The sequence below is a fragment of the Thalassophryne amazonica genome, chromosome 5, assembly GCF_902500255.1.
Source record: "Thalassophryne amazonica chromosome 5, fThaAma1.1, whole genome shotgun sequence".
In the NCBI taxonomy this organism is placed as follows: Eukaryota; Metazoa; Chordata; class Actinopteri; order Batrachoidiformes; family Batrachoididae; genus Thalassophryne; species Thalassophryne amazonica.
Genome location: NC_047107.1, coordinates 52,342,317 through 52,367,013, shown reverse-complemented (window position 1 = coordinate 52,367,013; position 24,697 = coordinate 52,342,317). Strand labels below are relative to the sequence as shown.

Sequence of the window (24,697 nt, the reverse complement as noted above, 5' to 3'; positions counted from 1 at the left end):
TAAGAGGAACTTTGATCAATTAACATGCACCTCTTAAAAATAGCCTTTGCTTTATAGTTTGCCAAAAGCAAAAGCTCAGCTAAAAATTAAAGAAGTACGTGTTAGTTGTCCATAAGCAAATGTTTGTCTCACATGCAGAACGAGAAAAGCAGTGGTGGGCACAGTTCTGCTACCCGCTAATTATCAAAGCTAATGTTTTCATTATCAGATTAGCTTTTCAGATAACTTTGAAAACCATCATCGGACCAATTATCTTCTGATGAGTTTTGGTCCGATAATTTTTAGATCGCTAACATATTTTTGGAGGCGTGGTGAACAAAGCTTAACAGTTACAAACATTTACTGAGTTTAAAATCAGTTGAGTATCTACCTGCTAAATGTTATGTAGTAGATGTGCAGTTCTATCCTCTGCAAACACAGGAGAGCTGGTTCCAGAAGAAACCGCTCTATCCTCTGCAGGCAAAGAAGAACTGGTCACAGAAAAGAAAAAAGCTCATTTCTTTTGACCCCATACTGATATGCTGGCAATATCACCCAAGTCATTCAGAGGCATACAGTTTTAACTTATGGTTAAAATTTTAACCAAACTAATTTCGGACAAGTTATTTAAATTAACGTCACGTCTGAAGTTTTATAAAGTGAGAATATCAGATATATGTTTTAGTTTTAAAGTAATGCACTAATTTTGAAGATTTTAGTGTGGACATGCTGTGTCCAGGTGCATTATGGGTAATCTCAGTACATTCACGACAGAAGAAATGCATTTGAGAGACTCTGATCAGGCTCCACACGGACAACAGCATTAAACCCTTTGTATATTGTGCCTAGAACTCTCGTGAATACATTCTCTGGGTTTATAGACATTGTTATTGTTTGTTTTATGTAAAAATGCCAGAAGAAGCCCATGTTGCTTCTCCATTATTTTCAGTTGGAATCATTGCAATCGATTCCTGTTTGCTCTTTAGAGTCCTGTTTATGTCAAACACTGTCTGTTGTATTTGTTCCCGAGTAATATACAGTGAGAAAAATAAGTATTTGAACACCCTGCGATTTTGCAAGTTCTCCCACTTAGAAATCATGGAGGGGTCTGAAATTTTCATCTTAGGTGCATGTCCACTGTGAGAAACATAATCTAAAAAAAAAAAAAAAAAAATCCAGAAATCACAATGTATGATTTTTTTAAAATAATTTATTTGTTTATTTAATTAATTAATTTATTTATTTAGAAGTATCTGAACACCTGCGAAAATCAATGTTAATATTTGGTACAGTAGTCTTTGCTTGCAATTACACAGGTCAAACGTTTCCTGTAGTTTTTCACCAGGTTTGCACACACTGCAGCAGGGATTTTGGTCCACTCCTCCATACAGATCTTCTCTAGATCTTTCAGGTTTGGCGTTTCAGCTCCCTCCAAAGATTTTCTATTGAGTTCAGCTCTGGAGACTGGCCAGGCCACTCCAGGACCTTGAAATGCTTCTTATGAAGCCCCTCCTTAGTTGCCCTGGCTGTGTGTTTGGGGTCATTGTCATGCTGGAAGATCCAGCTATGACCCATCTTCAATGCTCTTACTGAGGGAAGGAGGTTGTTTACCAAAATCTCGCAATATATGACCCCATCCATCCTCCCTTCAATACGGTGCAGTCGTCCTGTCCCCTTTGCAGAAGAGTACCCCCAGAGTATGATGTTTCCACCCCCATGCTTCATGGCTGGGATGGTTTTCTTGGGGTTGTTCTCATCCTCTAAACATGGGAAGTGGACTTGATTCCAAAAAGCTCTATTCTGGTCTCATCTGACCACATGACCTTCTCCCATGTCTCCTATGGATCATCCAGATGGTCACTGGTGAACTTCAAACGGGCCTGGACATGTGCTGGCTTGAGCAGGGGGACCTTGCTGCCCTGCAGGATTTTAAACCATGACAGCATCATGTGTTACTAACATAATCTTTGTGACTGTGGTCCCAGCTCTCTTCAGGTCATTGACCAGGTCCTCCTGTGTAGTTCTGAGCTTTCTCAGAATCATCCTTACCCCACAAAGTGAGATCTTGCATGGAATCCCAGACCGAGGGAGATTGACAGTCATCTTGTGTTTCTTCCACTTTCTAATAAATAATCATAACAGTTGTTGTCTTCTACCAAGCTGCTTGCTTGTTGTCCTGTAGTCCATCCCAGCCTTGTGCAGGTCTACAGTTTTCTCCCTGGTGTCCTTAGACAGCTCTTTGGTCTTTGGCGGACAGGTTGGAGTGTGATTGAATGAGTGTGTGAACAGGTGTCTTTTATACAGGTAACAAGTTCAAACAGGTGCAATTAATACAGGTAAAGAGTGCAGAATAAGAGGGCTTCTTAAAGAAAAATTAACAGGTCTGTGAGAGCCAGAATTGTTGCTGGTTGGTAGGGGATCAAATACTTATTTGCAGCAGTAACATACAAATAAATTATATATATATATATATAAAAAAATAAAAAAATCATACATTGTGATTTTTGGCTTTTTTTTTTTAGATTATGTCTCTCACAGTGGACATGCACCTAAGGTGAAAATTTCAGACCCCTCCATGATTTCTAAGTGGGAGAACTTGCAAAACCGCAGGGTGTTACAAATACTTATTTTCCTCACTGTATATAAGATGTCTGAAATTCAGTTTGCGTTTATTAAATTCCACGCATCTTAAACGTAGCAGACACAGATATCTGGAATTTTGTTTTGGCACGTTTTCACGGTCTCTACTGCCATCTACTGGCCAGTAGTGTTCATGGCAGTATGAGCTTCTGGACGCCAGTAGATGGGAGTGTTCTATTTATGTTGACCCCGCTTATATCAGACAGTTGTCAAATAACAACTTGACTTTTTGCAAATGGCTTTTTTTTTTTTTACAAATAAAAAAGGCATATTTTAAAAAGCACATTTATATGTAAACACCAACACACACTTCACATTAACGTGTTGGTTTTTACATAGAATGAATGAGTCAACCAATCAGTGTTAGCGGAGGCACATTTTACCCATAATCCCTTTGCCATCTGTCTATATTTGTTACAAAACTTCAGAATTAGTGCATTATTTAAAATTAAAAGATTTATGTTTAAAAGATGTCATATTTTAACTTTGTACAAATGACAGAATTGACATTAATAAAGTTATTCTATTGGTATTAATTTTATTTATAAATCAAAACCATAAGTCAGCACTGCTTTATTTTCCAAGACCTCCACCTCACGGCGACACTGCTATTGAGTAGCGAGTTGAGCTTCGCTGCTCCTCTCAACTGCTTCACTGCTGGAAGCTATGTAGTAAACAGGAGCTTATAGCAGTGGGCAGGGCGCTCAAAGACACAAGTGCTGACTTATTATTTGGGTCTGTGGTTGCCTTTGATGCTACCAGAAGCGATTGTGGTGTTAAAACTCAAAACCGGAGACAATACTGGAACTTATCAGTTAGCTGTACCCTTTGATAAATTTTTGGGTGGTTTATCAGTTTAGCTTTATAAAAGATAACTTTTCAGTTAGCTGAAAAGTTCTCGAAGCTCTGTTATCGAAGCTAACTTTTTGGTTAGCTGTGCCCACCACTGGAGAAAAGGCAACACATGGCATTCAGCATGCATTGCTGTGAGACATACAGTACAAACCATGAGGCGCTTTAACTGGTCAGGAGGAGCTTTACTCTACCTGTTCAGAGTAGGGCTGCTCCCTCTGAAATAGGATGATTGACAAGTGAATATTAGCAGTGAACCATCCTTTACCTCCATCTTTAAGCATTATTTTTATTAAAGCACTTTAAATGATACTGCAGACATTCATATTAATGTCTGAAGGACAAGATTCTACGTTCAAAGATACCCATAAACAGTTACAGCTGAAATGATACCTCATCGTTTTTCAACCTCTATTACTACTGTATTTGTACATATGTATTTTTGTTTACAATATTCAATTAATAAAAATTAAACATCTTAATTGTAAGGATTAGTGAGGGATGACAGGTGACCTGAGTTTTTTCATCATCTGTGGATGTTGTATTGAAACTATTTTTCCAAGAAAAAAATCTACTGAATTGGTTCGACAAAGAGTTTTGTGAGTACAGTACGACCCACGGGTAGGTCAAAATGTTTCTTAGGACAGTATAGTACAAGTTGGGAAATGTCAGTTAAAACTTTCAGAGCAGCATGATTCAGATTCAACACAACTAATACCCCGTCCACACTGAAACGGGTTCAGGCATGTCTGCATAAGTTTTTGTATCATATTTGCATTTCATCCACACAGAAATGACGTTCCTTTTGGCTGATAATGATACTTTTTGAAAACTGGTCCCAGAGTGGAAAAATCTGAAAATGCTAACTTGGCATTTTCCTCTGGTCTAGCAAGACGTAGCTTTTCTGAAAAGATGAAGTCATAGCCCTGCCTCTGTAACCTCCGGCGCTCATAGTGAATGATATGTTGTTAATGTAATTTAGCACTTTTTTGGTCTTGGTGGACAGGGCCGGTGCTAGCCATTTGGGTTCCCTAAGCACAAATGCTTTGTGGTGCTTCCCCTCCGAAATGAACAATTATTCAGAATTTGTCAGTGCAATTTTCTTTATTTCCAAAATAACTTCTCAATACTCAATATTAAATTAATATTGAGCTATTATTTTAATAATAATTTATTAATGTTTTGAAAATGGCTGCAAATAAATAATTTTGCATTAACAATAGCACCAAACATGACAAGAAATAAATAAAATTTTAAATAAATAAATACCAAAACCATTATTTAAAAATGTACGAATAACATAATTAATAACTACAGTCTGTAGTAAATCAATTAAACTCCTCTCAGAAAAAAAAGTGTTAGACTTTTTTCATGTTTCAGCTTTTAACATAGGATTTTGTGCTTTTCTCCCATTTAGATCAGTCAATTCAATTCCCTTTATATTTTTGGACCATTTCATGGACGAAACATCATAAAGTCAGTGTAATTTTCACAAAAATTGGACATTTTACACACCAAATTAATTCTGAAAAAAAAAATCTGAGTAATAATGAAGAGAATCAACAGCTGCAGCATTAAACATGGCACACAGAACTAAAACATTTAGCAGGATCTAAATCGTGATTTTGAAATAAAATGTTCAATTACACGGCAGTTAAGGCTTATTTAACATCAGCGATCATAAGTGGGAATTTAATCGCATGTGGAATTTAAAGCATCAAGTGTTTCAGAGCCCTGGCTGTAAACAAAGGATCATTCAGCTCTCTGTAGCCTAATTCCAGAAAACATGATTCCAAAAATGATGCGGGTAAGGTCGCACAAGACACTATAAAAGTGATGCAGTGGCTTAAAAAAAAAAAAAAAAAAAAAAACATACTCTGGATCTGGAAGATTCAAGTTTCAAGTGGAAAAACAGCAGAAAAAAACCCTCACTAAACTTCCAAGTCATTATACTTTCACTCTCCTGAACAGCGCGGTTTTCTTCTTTAAAAAAAAAAAAAAAAAAAATAACTGGCAACATTCCGATGTGGCAACAATGATTCCGGTGCACAGTCTGGATCATTACCTGCACAATTAGTCAGTTTAATAGCATTGCAGCAGTGGGCTGAAAAGCTTTCTATTTTAGAAGTTACCCAAACCCGAAAATTAACATTTGTTGCTATATCTGATTTTGTTCACAGGTATGTCTGGACAACGGAAACATGTTTTGCCAGTGCGGGATAGGTGTACGAACCGAGAAATTTGACAATTTGTGACCGCAGCTTATTTAAAATAGTCTATTTTGAGATATTGCATTCCTCTGAGATATGGATTGACAAAATATATCCCAGTATGGTTTTAAACCATGCAGACTGGTACAGCCCCTGGCAAAAATTATGGAATCACCGGCCTCGGAGGATGTTCATTCAGTTGTTTAATTTTGTAGAAAAAAAGCAGATCACAGACATGATACAAAACTAAAGTCATTTCAAATGGCAACTTTCTGGCTTTAAGAAACACTATAAGAAATCAGGAAAAAAAATTGTGGCAGTCAGTAACGGTTACTTTTTTAGACCAAGCAGAGGGAAAAAAATATCGAATCACTCAATTCTGAGGAAAAAATTATGGAATTATGAAAAACAAAGGAATGCTCCAACACATCACTAGTATTTTGTTGCACCACCTCTGGCTTTTGTAACAGCTTGCAGTCTCTGAGGCATGGACTTAATGAGTGACAAACAGTACTCTTCATCAATCTGGCTCCAACTTTCTCTGATTGCTGTTGCCAGATCAGCTTTGCAGGTTGGAGCCTTGTCATGGACCATTTTCTTCAACTTCCACCAAAGATTTTCAATTGGATTAAGATCCGGACTATTTGCAGGCCATGACATTGACCCTATGTGTCTTTTTTCAAGGAATGTTTTCACAGTTTTTGCTCTATGGCAAGATGCATTATCATCTTGAAAAATGATATCATCCCCAAACATCCTTTCAAATGATGGGATAAGAAAAGTGTCCAAAATATCAACGTAAACTTGTGCATTTATTGATGATGTAATGACAGCCATCTCCCCAGTGCCTTTACCTGACATGTAGCCCCATATCATCAATGACTGTCGAAATGTACATGTTCTCTTCAGGCAGTCATCTTTATAAATCTCATTGGAACGGCACCAAACAAAAGTTCCAGCATCATCACCTTGCCCAATGCAGATTCGAGATTCATCACTGAATATGACTTTCATCCAGTCATCCACAGTCCACGATTGCTTTTCCTTAGCCCATTGTAACCTTATTTTTTTCTGTTTAGGTGTTAATGATGGCTTTCATTTAGCTTTTCTGTATGTAAATCCCATTTCCTTTAGGCGGTTTCTACAGTTCGGTCACAGACGACTCCAGTTTCCTCCCATTAGTTCCTCATTTGTTTTGTTGTGCATTTTCGATTTTTGAGACATATTGCTTTAAGTTTTCTGTCTTGACGCTTTGATGTTTCCTTGGTCTACCAGTATGTTTGCCTTTAATAACCTTCCCATGTTGTTTGTATTTGGTCCAGAGTTTAGACACAGCTGACTGTGAACAACCAACATCTTTTGCAACATTGCATGATGATTTACCCTCTTTTAAGAGTTTGATAATCCTCTCCTTTGTTTCAATTGACATCTCTCGTGTTGGAGCCATGATTCATGTCAGTCCACTTGGTGCAACAGCTCTCCAAGGTGTGATCACTCCTTTTTAGATGCAGACTAACGAACAGATCTGATTTGATGCAGGTGTTAGTTTTGGGGATGAAAATTTCAGAATTGAGTGAGTCCATATTTTTTTCCCTCTGCTTGGTCTAAAAAAGTAACCGTTACTGATTGCCACAATTTTTTTCTTGATTTCTTATAGTGTTTCTTAAAGCCAGAAAGTTGCCATTTGAAATGACTTTAGTTTTGTATCAAGTCTGTGATCTGCTTTTTTTCTACAAAATTAAACAACTGAATGAACATCCTCCGAGGCCGGTGATTCCATAATTTTTGCCAGGGGTTGTATGATAGAGACATCCATAGGGTTTAATCATTTAAAGATGGTCAAATTTGGAAATTATATGAATAAAATGGTGAAAAATAGGCCCCAAATTAACCCTCGTTTTGGCTTTGGTGAAGCACAAAAATCTGTCTCCAGCAATATTGATTTAGAATATCACTTTCAAATAAGATTTAGAATATGCCCAGACATCTATTGCATCATACTGAGCCATTAAAAGTCAGCTAAGTATTCTCAGATGTTTTAGATATTGCACAAGGTTACCCCTCCCCCCTAAACTTCAAATATCAACAAATCGTTGCTGTGGGATCATTAAGAACATCATATGTTTAGTTCTGTATTAGAAATATATCCTATTATGGTTCTATATTATACTGACTTGTATTATAGAGATACTTACAAGGTTTAATATTTTAAGCTGTTTAATTTTATGAATTAAAACCATAAAATAGTGAAAAATATGCCCCAAATTGACCATCGCTTTGGTTTTGGTGAAACAAAAAAATCTGACTCTAGCAATATTCCTTAAAGATATTTTGTTTGTTTGTTTTTTTTCTTTAATATATTACACTCCTGTAAGTTCTAAAATATTCCAAGAACTTTATTGCATCATACTGAGGTATTAAAAGTCAGCTAAATGTTCTCAGATGTTTTAGATTTCTATCAGGATCAACATTTATAATTATTGTATTATAAGGATGTCATCATTATTGAATGCCATTATAATAATATCCAAGTTTTCTTGGGGACATAATATTTGTTTGAAAGGACAACAATGAATAGGTTTTAGGGTATGCCAGTATCTGCGATTTGCTGCTTTAGATGAACAGGAATTCTGCATTTGGATACTGGCCTATTGACCTCTGCTTCTGTCATTGGCTATTGATGTATTCTAGATGACATTATGCACTTCAGTAAGTTTTCAAGTTTTGTTCTTTGTTTTTTATTTTATTTATTGATCTTTATTTGCTTTATGTTAAAATGTAAGTCCTTATTTTCGATCTAACAATTTAAGATTAAGATTAAGATAAGATTAAGATAACTTTATTTCAGGCACCGAGCCCACAAACATTAAAAATACATAGTAAGGGTTGCTGTTGTAGTTGCAAATTTGTTAAACCATGCTATTTGTCTGTTTCAGGCCAAGAATAAATTGATTCAAGAATGACATCAGAATTTTCCGTACAACCCTCTAAAAAGAGGAAACAAGAGGATGGCAGAGCATCCTATTGTGTGGTGAGCCTGCTGAAAGTAGTGACCCAAGTGGTGGTTTATTTGGGTAGTGGGGCAGACAGTAATCCTCATGTTACAAGATCTCGGAGTGGTGAAACCCACTTTGACTGGAAGAAAAACTGTTTTCTTTGTGGTGGTACCTGCAGCAAACCACGTACAAAGGAATGGTCTCTGATTTGCCATCTCCTACACAGTATGGATATGAGCAACTATCACAAACAGGAGCACTAGTACCCAAGATGACAACACAAGCTGTTGCAGCTCCAGAACTGCTGAACCTGGTAGTATGTGAGTGTGATACTTGTGATGCAACATGCTCCTGCTTGCAACACAATCAGCCATGTACTGCAGCATGCAACTGTGAAGGCTCACTTGATGGTGAGGAACCATGCACAAATGAATTATGAATGAATTATGAATTATAAATGAATTATAATGCGCGTGGTTCTCCCAGGCTGGGAGAAGACAAGAAGAGAGCCCCGCACTGTCGTCTTCTCCCCAAGACACCCAGGCCGCGGCAGCCTTTTTCGTCAGTGGAAAACTGTCTGCTGTAACGCAGGCAGTGACACACGCACAGAGGCTGCCCACGCCGCTTCCTGCCTGTGTGCCTCCTCCTACGATTACTTTTGCTTGTATTACTAGTAGCCAATTAGGATAATTTTTCACGAGCTTGGTTTTTGTGGTGCCCCCGCATGATGCCCTACGCGCAATGCGTAATTTACGGGTGCGGAACTACAGCACTGTCGGTGGATCATTAATGGCATTTATTTTCGTTGTGAGCCGATTTCTGAAGAGGCTACGGATGTCTGTGGTAAGCACACTGAATAAATGGAGTGCTGTGACACAAATAAATAACTGCAGAAGACTTTCGGCTTTTAAAATAAGTTAATTTTTCTGTTGTAGGTGGGACAAAGCATGAGAAATGCAATGTCCTCAAGAGACCATTCATACTGTTCCAACTTATACAGTTTCAAACATTAAAACCATTCACTGAGTAAATACAAAGTCTTAATCTTACCTTTTGTGCAGTTTCAACCAAATTCATTATTACAGCCTGACAAAAATCCACTATCGGATTCATACATCAAAAGATCAATTTTTTTTTAAGTGTATATACAGTATATATGCACTTTTCACCTGCGTTGGAACAGCCTCCCTGAAAAAATGATGCTGCAGTTGGGCCGTTGCTCTGTTTCCAAGGGTGTGAAAATGATCATTTCTCGACACTGATTGGGGACCTGCTGGTTCTGATTTAGAAGCAGGTTCACAATTTATTCATCAACTTCTGTCAAAGGTATTTAAAGATGTCCATCATGACAACCGGGAATCTTGTCTGTTGCGGGTTAAGAAAAGGGAACCGTCCACCGTTTAATTCACAGATTAGTGTTTGTTTGTTTTTTCTTTCATTCCTCATAACGGGCATTTTCCGTGGGATTGCGCACAAAGGTTCTCTGGTGGGGGATTGGTCTGTGCCATCAGTCTTATAGCCAACATTATTAACTACCAATACTTCATTCATTTGCTGTCAAATGTCAATATAATACTTGTATTAATATGTTGCATAACTAGACAATTAGGTAACAGCTCAAAAACGGTTTTAATAACACTAACCCAAATCAATATCAGATCGGATCAAAATAATCAATTCTGAATCTTAAGAATTGGAATCGAATGGATTCTTGCAATGTGAATTGATACCCAGCTCTACAATCCACTTAAGACGCCCTTGTTTTGGAAGACAACGTCTGGAATTACTGGAATTCCTTATCATGGAAAGAATAAATGCAGTCCCTCGGTGTTTGTCTGCACCAGGTGTGTTTCTCAGCCTGAACTAGAGGACACCGGCGTTTTGACCCACCAACAAGAAAAAAACTTATTTTAAAAGCTGGAAGTCCATTCAGCAAGACCCCTTCCCATTACCCACGATACACCGCACAGCACCATTTTGTCAGGCAACCTGCTGCAGACAAAAGCTGAAGCAGGAACATTCAAAATGTTTTAAAAAGATTGTAAACACCTCAATTTTGATGACCCTGCGCACGATACAGTGATTCTTTGGATGAAGCAACATTTGCTTGCTACAAGGAGAAACTAAAGGCATTTAATGGCATCAATCCTTACAATGGATAAGCTGGTGACTGAAGCTTGGACGTTATTTTCTGTGATGACAAAAATATTTAAAGTTTTGAAAGCGATGAGTTTTGCAGACAACGTTCAATTTTATATTCCCAACATAGATTACCAGCTCAAATAAGTCTAGGGGAGGAAAACATGAATAAAAATATTGCCAGATTGGTCACATTTTTTTCCCTCAAGGGGTAGTGAGTCACATTGCATCACGGAAGCACTGACCCCCCAACCATATCGCATTATCAGCCCACAACCGCAATTACAGTCTGAGGATTTAAGTCACTTTGTCTGTTGTTTTACATAAACTGTTGTGGATTTTTTTTTTTTTTTATGAAATCTGATGTTTAAGATTTGGGCTCTGTTACCAGTTAGCAGGTTAACAAAGTTAGTGATGTTTTCACTATGCTATATTTGGGGCATCTTTAAATAAAGCTAAATTTCACAATATCGATAAAGCTGCTAGAACATACAAAATTATTTGTGCAGCTGTTTCCAATGATCACAAATGGATGATGAGAGAAAAAAAATACAATCAAGGTCCTCAAAATGCAATGGTTAATGTAGGAAGAAATGGCCAAATTCCACTATTTCTAGAGCTTGCAATTGCTATATTATTGCATCTTATATGAGCTTACTTATACCAGAATTATCCACCAAAAACACTTATGTGAGACAGAATGCTCAGCGCAGACTGTAACTCCGTTTTCTTGGGTCAGGGTTGAAATTAGTTCAGCTCATCTGAACTAACCACAACCAACGGTGCTCGCTACAAAGCTCCTCCATCCTCCATCTTTGATGTGTAATAACAGTTGAGATGCCAAAAAATCTTAGTGACCTCTTGCCTGCATTTCCATAGTTTGTACACCAGAACACCATGCATGATTTAAAAGCTGTCTCCCTTCAGCAATAACTCCACAGTGCACAGGCGCTCACGCTGTTTACATTTTCTGCCTGAATGTCTGCTTGGTAAATGATATAATAATTGATCAACATATTGATTTATTCTGCCTAACAGAAACCTGGTTACAGCAGGATGAATATGTTAGTTTAAATGAGTCAACACCCCCGAGTCACACTAACTGTCAGAATGCTCGTAGCACGGGCCGAGGAGGAGGATTAGCAGCAATCTTCCATTCCAGCTTATTAATTAATCAAAAACCCAGACAGAGCTTTAATTCATTTGAAAGCTTGTCTCTTAGTCTTGTCCATCCAAATTGGAAGTCCCAAAAACCAGTTTTATTTGTTATTATCTATCGTCCACCTGGTCGTTACTGTGAGTTTCTCTGTGAATTTTCAGACCTTTTGTCTGACTTAGTGCTTAGCTCAGATAAGATAATTATAGTGGGCGATTTTAACATCCACACAGATGCTGAGAATGACAGCCTCAACACTGCATTTAATCTATTATTAGACTCTATTGGCTTTGCTCAAAAAGTAAATGAGTCCACCCACCACTTTAATCATATCTTAGATCTTGTTCTGACTTATGGTATGGAAATAGAAGACTTAACAGTATTCCCTGAAAACTCCCTTCTGTCTGATCATTTCTTAATAACATTTACATTTACTCTGATGGACTACCCAGCAGTGGGGAATAAGTTTCATTACACTAGAAGTCTTTCAGAAAGCGCTGTAACTAGGTTTAAGGATATGATTCCTTCTTTATGTTCTCTAATGCCATATACCAACACAGTGCAGAGTAGCTACCTAAACTCTGTAAGGGAGATAGAGTATCTCGTCAATAGTTTTACATCCTCATTGAAGACAACTTTGGATGCTGTAGCTCCTCTGAAAAAGAGAGCTTTAAATCAGAAGTGCCTCACTCCGTGGTATAACTCACAAACTCGCAGCTTAAAGCAGATAACCCGTAAGTTGGAGAGGAAATGGCGTCTCACTAATTTAGAAGATCTTCACTTAGCCTGGAAAAAGAGTCTGTTGCTCTATAAAAAAGCCCTCCGTAAAGCTAGGACATCTTACTACTCATCACTAATTGAAGAAAATAAGAACAACCCCAGGTTTCTTTTCAGCACTGTAGCCAGGCTGACAAAGAGTCAGAGCTCTATTGAGCTGAGTATTCCATTAACTTTAACTAGTAATGACTTCATGACTTTCTTTGCTAACAAAATTTTAACTATTAGAGAAAAAATTACTCATAACCATCCCAAAGACGTATCGTTATCTTTGGCTGCTTTCAGTGATGCCGGTATTTGGTTAGACTCTTTCTCTCCGATTGTTCTGTCTGAGTTATTTTCATTAGTTACTTCATCCAAACCATCAACATGTTTATTAGACCCCATTCCTACCAGGCTGCTCAAGGAAGCCCTACCATTATTTAATGCTTCGATCTTAAATATGATCAATCTATCTTTGTTAGTTGGCTATGTACCACAGGCTTTTAAGGTGGCAGTAATTAAACCATTACTTAAAAAGCCATCACTTGACCCAGCTATCTTAGCTAATTATAGGCCAATCTCCAACCTTCCTTTTCTCTCAAAAATTCTTGAAAGGGTAGTTGTAAAACAGCTAACTGATCATCTGCAGAGGAATGGTCTATTTGAAGAGTTTCAGTCAGGTTTTAGAATTCATCATAGTACAGAAACAGCATTAGTGAAGGTTACAAATGATCTTCTTATGGCCTCGGACAGTGGACTCGTCTCTGTGCTTGTTCTGTTGGACCTCAGTGCTGCTTTTGATACTGTTGACCATAAAATTTTATTACAGAGATTAGAGCATGCCATAGGTATTAAAGGCACTGCGCTGCGGTGGTTTGAATCATATTTGTCTAATAGATTACAATTTGTTCATGTAAATGGGGAATCTTCTTCACAGACTAAAGTTAATTATGGAGTTCCACAAGGTTCTGTGCTAGGACCAATTTTATTCACTTTATACATGCTTCCCTTAGGCAGTATTATTAGACGGTATTGCTTAAATTTTCATTGTTACGCAGATGATACCCAGCTTTATCTATCCATGAAGCCAGAGGACACACACCAATTAGCTAAACTGCAGGATTGTCTTACAGACATAAAGACATGGATGACCTCTAATTTCCTGCTTTTAAACTCAGATAAAACTGAAGTTATTGTACTTGGCCCCACAAATCTTAGAAACATGGTGTCTAACCAGATCCTTACTCTGGATGGCATTACCCTGACCTCTAGTAATACTGTGAGAAATCTTGGAGTCATTTTTGATCAGGATATGTCATTCAAAGCGCATATTAAACAAATATGTAGGACTGCTTTTTTGCATTTACGCAGTATCTCTAAAATCAGAAAGGTCTTGTCTCAGAGTGATGCTGAAAAACTAATTCATGCATTTATTTCCTCTAGGCTGGACTATTGTAATTCATTATTATCAGGTTGTCCTAAAAGTTCCCTAAAAAGCCTTCAGTTAATTCAAAATGCTGCAGCTAGAGTACTGACGGGGACTAGAAGGAGAGAGCATATCTCACCCATATTGGCCTCTCTTCATTGGCTTCCTGTTAATTCTAGAATAGAATTTAAAATTCTTCTTCTTACTTATAAGGTTTTGAATAATCAGGTCCCATCTTATCTTAGGGACCTCGTAGTACCATATCACCCCAATAGAGCGCTTCGCTCTCAGACTGCAGGCTTACTTGTAGTTCCTAGGGTTTGTAAGAGTAGAATGGGAGGCAGAGCCTTCAGCTTTCAGGCTCCTCTCCTGTGGAACCAGCTCCCAATTCAGATCAGGGAGACAGACACACTCTCTACTTTTAAGATTAGGCTTAAAACTTTCCTTTTTGCTAAAGCTTATAGTTAGGGCTGGATCAGGTGACCCTGAACCATCCCTTAGTTATGCTGCTATAGACGTAAACTGCTGGGGGGTTCCCATGATGCACTGTTTCTTTCTCTTTTTGCTCTGTATGCACCACTCTGCATTTAATCATTAGTGATCGATCTCTGCTCCCCTCCACAGCATGTCTTTTTCCTGGTTCTCTCCCTCAGCCCCAACCAGTCCCAGCAGAAGACTGCCCCTCCCTGAGCCTGGTTCTGCTGGAGGTTTCTTCCTGTTAAAAGGGAGTTTTTCCTTCCCACTGTAGCCAAATGCTTGCTCACAGGGGGTCGTTTTGACCGTTGGGGTTTTACATAATTATTGTATGGCCTTGCCTTACAATATAAAGCGCCTTGGGGCAACTGTTTGTTGTGATTTGGCGCTATATAAAAAAATTGCTTGCTTGAATTGCTTGCTTGACAATATGGACACATGCTAGGGTAACCACATCCAGATTGGAAAGAGGTCTATTACTTTATTAGTGTCACAGTGTTCCATTTATTCATGCCAGCGACAGCCATCAGTCGACTCTTCCACATTCTGCTCGCAATGAAAATAAATCCCATTAATGATCCAGCACAAAAAAAAGAAAGAAAAAAGGAATAACAACAACAACAGCAACAACAATGTGGCTCTGTAGTGTAGTTTTAGCTTCTGTTGCTAAAATGGTTAGCTCTTATACCAGTTAGCTCTTACACACATCTTCTCCATTTTCTGTGGAGGCGTTACAGTGCTGTGTACCGGCCAGGCATATGTAAACCAGCATTTTGGTCATTTTAGGCGTTTTCGTGTGGATGCAGATAAATCCTGAAATGGTGCCATGTTTACGGAACACTATTTGAAAATAACATGAAATGACATGACATGAAAAAGATCATATTGGGAAAGTGCCGTATCACTGTGGACAAGGTCTAACTGTCCTATTTGCATGCCAAGCAGAGAAAGAGTTAGCTTGAGATTTCAAAGGTGGAGGATGAAGGCTTGAACAAGTTGACTGAAAGTCAATGAGTTGCGAGACGCCTTCCCCAGGCCATCCAGAGCTGGGCCTGGATGGTGTACCTGCTCAGAGGACTTTGCAGCGAACATGGCTCGGTGAAAGCTGCTTGGGGAAATCAGCTGCAGTGCCGAGTTGTGGCAGCATGGTGGTTTAGTAGTTAGCACCGTTGCCTCACCCGGAGAAGGTCCCATTTTTGAATCTGCCCTGGTCCTTTCTGTGTGGTGTTTGCATGTTCAATACGCATTTCTGTGGGTTCCTCAAGAATGACCCTGACTCTCACCTGAAGACTGCTGGGAAAGTAGACAGATGGATGGATGCACGCACAGAGTTGTAACTCAGCAAATTACGGAACAAAACAGAGCCAAACTCGGCCAATTGTAAGAGCAGCTTTATTCATCTGGGGCCAAAGAATCTTTCCAGTGCAGTTTTGTTAAGCGAGCATGTTACCTGTTTGGGTGTGAAGATGGCAACATAAACTGGAAGTCTACAGCACATGTCCCATCCTGCAGCTGGTGATGCTGGATGCTGTTTAGCTCATAGGCAATATAAGCTCTGCGCACATACACCTGAGCAAGCAGAGGAAAATGTGATAAATGCTGAATTACAAATATAGAAAACTGTCATGCTTTCATTAGCCATACCTCCAAGGCAGCCATGCACACAACTTGATTGGAGTGATAGAAGAAATTTGGCAAGACATCAAAAATTGAGGTCTCAGACAGAATGAGTTTCTGTAGAAAACAAAATATTTTTCATTTGATCTTTGAGTAGTTAAAAATGAGTGAACTGACTTTTCTAAACAAGGCTAACCTTCAAGTTCTCTGGGCAAAACTGGTGGCCGTACATGTCAATGGCTGACAGGAAAATTGACTCCACCTGGTTGTGCCTCAGTTCATATGATGGTAAATGGGAGGCAATCAAGACCTAGTGCATGTTGACAAATATTATACTGCGCCAGGTTGCTATACAAGTTTATTCTTATTGCCATTTAAGTTTACATATTAAAAGTGGACTAATTTGTTTCCTGAAAATGGATATTTCAACTAAAGTTCAATACAAAGCAAAAATACTGTATAAATGACATTAAGCTAATTTGTGACAAAACAGTATATCTGCATGTCCAGCAGGTAGTGTTCTCGTAAGTGTCACCTGTCTCGCCCTCAAAGCAACCTTTGAGTTCTCCATCTTGCCAAGCTGTGTAAGTTCATTCAAAATGGCCATCAGCTCATCTGCTAGGGTGGGATCCCTTCCACAAAGCTGGTCCTAAACAAAAACTGGAGTCAGTCCTTATGCCTCGTAAACATGTTTATCAGAAGCCTAAAGCAATAACAAGGGTAACACGTAGCAGTGATACGGGCGATGACGGACTTACAATCAGCATTGTAACGAGGATGTTCTTCTTGGAGACCTGAGCGTGAGAGAAGATATATTCCAGGACAGGACTCATGTCAGGTTTGTACTGCTCTCTCAGATTTATAACGCACTTGTCATAATGAGCTGTTGGTGAGAACATGACCAAAATATAAACGGCTTGCAACAAGACACCACATTTCAGATCTAGGAAATGACTTAAGAACTTTCAGCTTGTGTTGAAACAACATTAAAGTGACCTTGCTGAAACTGCATCTCTACTTGCAAGTAATGCTTCAGCAGATCCAGAACCACAGACTTCATATAACCACGGATTCCACTGCGGTACCTGAATGACAGCCATACAGCAACATGTTAACTAGTCATATTAATACCAATCTTTCCAGAGTATAAGTCGAACCTGTTAAAAAAAATTCTTCTTGAAGAGGCAAAACCCTTATATAAATCACACTGGAGTATACACTGCAACTTTTTTCTGTATTATCAGATTTATTTTAGAATTTTTGTGCATTGTTGTACTGTACTTTTTACTCTTGGCATTTATTTATTATTGCCATTTATTTTGTTTAGTGCTTTGATTCCTGGGAAAGTCCTATATAAATAGTCATTATAATTACTATTAATAATGAACATGATTTTTTTTTTTTTTTTTGTATACAAGTTGCACCAGAGTACAAGTCGCAGGACCTCCCAAGTAGTAAAAAACACAACTTATACTCCAGAAAATACAGTAAATATGTAAGGTGCAGTTTAATTTGACAAAAAAAAAAAAAAAAAAACAAAGGCGACTGACCGCTGTACAAGTTGTACAATACTCTGAGTGTTCATGAAGAACACCTCTCGGTCAGGCTTCCTCTGCAGAGTTGCTGCATGACTGTCTAGAATATTTGCAATCTGTAATGAAAGAGGATGAAATGGCATTAGAGAAAATATATAGACACAACAAACAACAGAACAGCAGAATAAACACATCTACATTATAAACCTTAATCAGACGTAACACAGGACCTTGTACTTTGCATCACACATTTTTACATGTTTCCATACAGACATGACTAGTTGTTCATTTTCATAAAACCCACTCTCACTTTTTGACTTGGGAACTGGCAGAGGACAGAAGTGATGTTGCTTGCATACTGAGCCATTACTTTACGGATAGCCTTCTCCACACCAGGTGGAATACGACCCGCCACACTCGTCATGAGCTCTTGGAGTTCCATCAGTGGTAGCGACGGGTCTCGCAAAGTCCTCATCAGAGTTGCCACCCATTCATTTATCTGTAGATAAAAATTCAAGGACAAATGTGGTTACAGAATTAAGTAAGTTAATCTATCAAAGAGGAAGCTGTATAATGTACCTTGCTGCTAAAGTAAGGCTCTTCAAGGCAGTACCCATCCATGACTTTCACAAGATTTTCTAGCACACTGTGGAAAACCTGGTGAAGCTTCTCACCAACAATGGGCGGTTGTTGCTGACATGGGAGTGTGGTTGTGTTAAGCTCCACCTACAGAAAAACCAGCAATAAAATTATTATTACCTGCAATGAAACATAAAATATTGATCTCAGAATTGCATCTCCACTTTTCAAGACGATGCATTTATGATGTCATTATAATGACAACCACCAGTGTGCACTGACAGAGTTTGCAGCATAATCTGAAACGCCTCGTAGGGATGGGTATCGAGAACCAGTTCCTTTCGGGTATCGTTAAGAAATTATTCGATCCACCGACATCAATAACCTTTTTGCTTAACGATTCCCTTATCGGTCCTTCAGAGTGGTCATTGTTTTTGGGGGTGTTTGTCAGGAAAATGATAATTTCTCTACATTGATTACAGACCCGGCAGCGCATCTGTAATCAACCGTTTCTGCAGCGCGGCTTTGCTTTGAACCTTTAACCAATCGAAGCAGTGATTTGCAGATCAAAGCAGTGCTTCAATCCGCTGCTTCGTTGATTCATTTTTTTTTTTTCCATTCATTTTTTGCTTTATCTTAATTTTTCCTCACTAAAACCCTAAAGAGCATATGTCTGTGAGTAATATTTACCTTTTTTATGTTAAACTGACCTGTTATGGTCTTCTGAAACAGTGGATAGATGTATTTTATAATGTAAAAATGGGACTGATGCTAACGTGTTAGCATGTCTATGGCGTTTTCAATGTTAAAGATAGCATTAAACTGTTTGCATCTCAGCACGTTTGTGTGCATTTGTTTTCTGTATAATAATTAATGGCTCAGCGTTCGTTGTCGTAAAAGACTCAAATTGTAATTTTTTTATAATTTATTTTTATTAATATATTAATAATAATAGCAACAACAACAACAATAGTAATAATAACTCATAATAACTAATAATGCTACAATACAATTTTAGAGAAAGAGACAAAAAGAGCTGTGAAGAAAGTCTGCACTTTCAAGAAAACCAGCATGATACTCTGTTAGAAAAAAGTGACTCACCCTTTCGAGGCTGTAAGTAAGGCACTGTGGCTAACAAAGGAGTGTGCAAGTGAAATAATAAGGACAATACTGATACTAACATGTTACAAAGCCTAGCCTCAACCTTGCACAAGGTCTAAGTAAGGGACAATCAGTAGAAAGTTTGATCAAAACTACAGTCCTTGTATTGTTATCATGGAAAATAGGTTTCACAGAATCAGCAAAATCTATGAAGTCCTTTTATTGTTATCATGTAAGGTTTCACAGAATCAGCCTGCTGGTGGCCACAATTACACATCAAACTCGCCCGAGGTCTTCATGACGTGACCTTGTGTATCAAGTATCACATTGACGTACACATCAGCCACATACACATGCAAACCCATGGAGTCAAGCAATTCCTACACCTGACCTGTCTTGGGTGATGCACATAATAAAAATGAAATGTGAGGTCACACATTGGATTAGTAGTGTAGCATCAGCAATACAGGTGCTGAATCTGAAAGAAATTCAGTTTGCCCGTCAACCTCAATTTGCCCAACAACCTGAACTCACTACTGTCGTGAGTATTGGGCAGGGACTGCAAGAATGAGCCAACAGATACATACAGCAGAAATCTTTTGAAGGGTTGATGGGCTCGACCATTCCCAGCCATTTCACACCAAGATGGAAACCACAGCATGTTGGAGAGATTAAATGTTCCACCTGGCCTGGGAATGTTTAGGATCCTCAAAAGGGTAGCTAGAGGACATAGCTTTGGAAAATGTTAGTTGAGCTGCCTTACCATGCGAACACTGAAAAAAGTTCTGAAAATAGAGGCATAGGTTGGATGTGGAAAAAGTTAATTTTTTTTGTTTTTGTCATGTAGTGAAAAATTGATATATTCTAGGGTCATTACATATAAACTGAAATGTTTCATCCCATTTTTTAATTAAAATTTTGATAATTACAGCCTACAGATCCAAAAGGTAGAAAATAAGTATATTGCTTTTTCCGTAACCACAGAAAGAACTGTTGTACTAAAACCAACTAAGTAGAAATATCTACTTGGTTTGAATCTCAATAAAACTAGTAGAGTAGAGAAGCTTGAATCTTCGACTGGACTGGGTTGCTTGATGTGAGGACATTTCGCTTCAAAACACAGAAGCTTCCTTAGCTAAAATTCTTGCTCTGGTAGTCTGACTTCTGTCTTGACTCTTGTAGAGAAGAATAAACCAGAAGCCAACAAAAGCTGGAGTTTTTTAACCTAACCAGACCCCTCCTACAGAGAGGCCGACTGCTATAGGCTAGTGACTAAACAATAGCTCTAATTAGCACCTATTGTGCTCTAGTTAGCACTCTCCTAATGACGGGATGGAAGCCTCCCCTGATGGCTCCCTTGACGACTCTCCTGATGACGTGAATGACTCATTACCATGAACATGTTGTGTGGGCCGCCAGAAGAGGAGGTACTGCTGGCCCACCACCAGAGGGCGCCCTGCCTGAAGTGCGGGCTTCAGGCATGAGAGGGCGCTGCCGCCATGGACACAGCCGGGGGTGACAGCTGTCGCTCATTACCTCTTGACAGCTGTCACCCATCTACTCAACATCATCTCACTCCATAAAGACCAGACGTCATCTCCACCTCGTTGCCGAGATATCATACTTCATTGGAGGTAATATCCTCAGCCATTTGTGTTTCTAATAAGCTGTATATTGTGAGTGTTTGCAGGAGTACTGGTCCCTCTTCTTGTGGAGGCTGAGTGAGTGCAGGACGGCACTCTTTTCCTCTGAGGGATCACTGTAAATACCTCAGCATTCTGAGTGAGAGGTGGAGGTGGCATTCCCACCGTTATTGTTACTGGGTGTACACACACCCACACTTGACTGTCTTTGTTCTTCGCCAGCAGTACCAGATCCGACAGTCGGGGACGGTGATCACCTGGGAATTCGGGACTTGGCGGCTCCAGTATTCACCAGGTTCTGGGGCGGCGGAAATCGTGTGGTTCCGGCTCTTCCTAGGACAGACGTCTTCTATCCTCGAGCCTGCCCACACGTCACCTTTGTGTATTGACTGTTATGATATTCTGAGATTGTCTGTATGTTCGTTGTGCACATTCACAACATTGTTATATTTTGGCTCATCTATTGACCGTTCATTTGCGCCCCCTGTTGTGGGTCCGTGTCACTACACTTTCCCAACAGAACAAAAGACTGAAACTGCTTTGACCTGAGTACCCCATTGTAAACAGGGACAAAGCGTGTCTGAGACCCCCTCCCCGGTTAAGGCTAGGTTTCAACTGTTTTACAAAGAATGCTTCCTTGGAAGCATTCTTTTCATTCTTCATCACGCTTTGTCCCCTGTTAACAATGTGGTACTCAGGTCAAAGCAGTTTCAGTCTTTTGTTCATGGTAATGAGTCATTCACGTCATCAGGAGAGTCATCAAGGGAGCCATCAGGGGAGGCTTCCATCCCCTCATTAGGAGAGTGCTAACTAGAGCACAATAGGTGCTAATTAGAGCTATTGTTTAGTCACTAGCCTATAGCAGTCGGCCTCTCGGTAGGAGGGGCCTGGTTAGGTTAAAAAACTCCAGCTTTTGTTGGCTTCTGGTTTATTCTTCTCTACAAGAGTCAAGACAGAAGTCAGACTACCAGAGCAAGAATTTTAGCTGAGGAAGCTTCTGTGATTTGAAGCAAAACGTCCTCACGTCAAGCAACCCAGTCCAGTCGAAGATTCAAGCTTCTCTACTATGGAAACCACCTGGACAACTGAGAGCCTACACAGAAACTCAATAAAACTAGTTAAATATACACTGGTAATATTTCATGTCAGATTTGCAAATGTGGCACTTGCTAAACAAGCCAAAAAAATTTGGAATCTGATTGATGTACGTGTGTTAATTGAGGTGGTTTACTTACTCGAAGTATGCTGGTAGGATCGTCCAGGTCCATATGAGCCACCACACTACCAGTCTTCAGAACAGCCCCTGGCCTCTTGACAAAGTGTATACAGCCAGACTCCTGTACAGTCAAAGTCATCACCATCTTCATGACCTACATCCACAAGACAAACAGCAGGTCAGAAGAGAGACGAGAGCATGTTTCAAGAAATTTTTAGCTTTCTACATTTTAAACTAAATGAACCACAATCACCTCAATTTCTGCATAGACCTCTCCTGCAAACAGATGGCTTCCGTCCTCAACCATGTACTGTAGTAGTTTGCCAGCAGAGGGTGACCTTAACACTGTAGGGTCCTTCTCCTTTTCAAATACACATGTCTTATTGCCAACAGTGATGCGGTACCTATAGGGTTAAAACTATGTTTTAAAAAACTGTAATGCAAATAAAAAGAAAAAGACAAATTGTAAAGAGACATCTCTTGCCTGTCCACTTCCTCCTTCATGTAGGTGGTATGGCTGCCACCATCATAGGAGAACAAAAGGCCACCATCACTCAGCCTGTGAACATCAATCTCAATGTTTGAGGAGTTCATGAGGATGAAATAAGTTGTCGGGGATTGGCGAGCCACCTGACAGCAATGAATAATCGTGGATTTGAATAAAAAATTTAAACTTTTTTATGTTAGAAAATGATGCAAGACGTTAACCAGGAACATGTGGGGTGGGGGATACCTTGAGACAGAATTTGACTCCTTCATATATTAGGTCCACACTGACAGAGTTGAGGAGGGTGGCAGCAGGAAGTACTTGGCCTCTATGGATTTAGAAAATGGAGGTTTTAAGACCACTGGATGATGGGAACTTGCACTGAGGCATTACTCAGAAGTGGATGTTTACTGACCTTTCCAGTGAATGCAGAAAGTCAGTCCTGCTCTTTCTAAAGCCAGCATCAGCAACATGCAAAGCCCCACAGATAACACCCAACATCGTATCCGGCCTTTCAGCCTGAAAAGACCATGAGGTTTAATTGATTGCATAAACTAATCAATTATGAGCAAATTTAGCAAAAGTATATCCAATAATAAAATGCATATTGAAGTAACAGGATTCCTACCTGAACTTTCTCTGCAATGAGATGATCCAACCAGCTAGTGTCTATGTCATTATTTCGAAAACTTTCAGTCTCCAGTAACTTAATGAGGTATTCAACTGTGGTCCTAAAGTCACCTCTGATGGACAGTTCCTTCATAGCTACCACCATGTTCCTGAAAAAACATTACAAATATTACACCTGATAAATATATCCTATGATGCATAAGTGTTTTTCAATACAACTTCATATTTAATATCACTGAATCATAATCTAATAATCAAAATTTTGCTACTCTCACTAAAAACAAATATTGAAAGTTTAAATAATATCTTGCCAGATTTAACTGATTTAGATGAAAATGTATTCTTTTAATTTTTTTAGTTTTTCAGTTATGAACAACAACAATCTCCCCAAAACTGAAGAACCACAAAGGAAAAGACAGCAAAACAAAATCAAAATACTAATCAGTAAAAAGAACCATCTGTGTGTCGGGCCACCTGATTATGTCTTTGTTTATATGTCAACCATTTTCACCAGTTTCTTTTTTATAAAGAGTTCTTCCTTCATTTTCAGCTTATATATATGGTGCTCCATCAAAAGTGTGTCCTCTAACAATAAAAAAATTGTAATAATAATAATAAAAAAAATAATGTTAATATCAATTAATAGTCCCTCATTTGTAAATATCTGAATAAATCCTGATTAGTCTGATCATATGTATTTTTTAGTTCTTGAAAGCTTTGCATTTCACCCACATTAATAGTTGTGCATATCGCTGTAATTGCTTTTTTTGGTCTAACATTTAAATCCATCAAATTTTCTTAGTATCAATTTGTCCACAAAAGCAATCCATTTTAGTAGACCAATTTCCTTTCCTATTTTTGTTCCACCATCAAATACCACATATCTAATGTAAAGATATAAGTGGGTTAGGATTATGCTCCTCTTTTATATAAGTGGGGACTCCCTTTCCCTGATGTTTGAAATGGGTCTGAATGTAGAAACTTCATTATCTTTCCATCGAGCTACATAACCTTCGTTACACCAGTAAGTTAGCTGTCATAACTGCGTAGCACGAAAAGATTCTTTTACATTTGGGAGTGCCATTGCAGTGTAGTATAGCCTATTCTAGGTTATTTATTTTCCCATATGAGTCTTGATACACACTTATCCCATTTACAGAATTGATTTTATAGTATATGTATATGCAGACATAAGAACACGTAACAAATGTGGCAAGATGTTGTTTTTGATGGGGGGGGTTTCTATTTAACTACTAAC

The 24,697-nt window shown here is 38.7% G+C and overlaps 1 protein-coding gene across 3 annotated transcripts in view; it reads right to left on the bottom strand.

The window, feature by feature from the left end:
* acacb (acetyl-CoA carboxylase beta) overlaps positions 1–24,697 on the bottom strand; it is an 82,861-nt gene that overhangs the window by 19,357 nt on the left and 38,807 nt on the right. For 2 of the 3 annotated variants that reach the window (XM_034170227.1, XM_034170228.1), the window contains exons 14-29: positions 23,438–23,588; positions 23,225–23,328; positions 23,056–23,137; positions 22,807–22,952; positions 22,576–22,726; positions 22,342–22,476; positions 18,363–18,509; positions 18,094–18,282; positions 17,799–17,899; positions 17,245–17,333; positions 17,007–17,131; positions 16,784–16,897; positions 16,445–16,558; positions 16,276–16,365; positions 16,082–16,200; positions 3,666–3,689 (exon numbers count right to left, since the gene is read on the bottom strand). In XM_034170227.1, coding sequence (XP_034026118.1) covers positions 3,666–3,689; positions 16,082–16,200; positions 16,276–16,365; positions 16,445–16,558; positions 16,784–16,897; positions 17,007–17,131; positions 17,245–17,333; positions 17,799–17,899; positions 18,094–18,282; positions 18,363–18,509; positions 22,342–22,476; positions 22,576–22,726; positions 22,807–22,952; positions 23,056–23,137; positions 23,225–23,328; positions 23,438–23,588 — 1,881 coding nt within the window. The remainder of the gene's footprint in view (positions 1–3,665; positions 3,690–16,081; positions 16,201–16,275; positions 16,366–16,444; positions 16,559–16,783; positions 16,898–17,006; positions 17,132–17,244; positions 17,334–17,798; positions 17,900–18,093; positions 18,283–18,362; positions 18,510–22,341; positions 22,477–22,575; positions 22,727–22,806; positions 22,953–23,055; positions 23,138–23,224; positions 23,329–23,437; positions 23,589–24,697) is intronic. The other variant, XM_034170229.1, reaches the window with a different exon arrangement.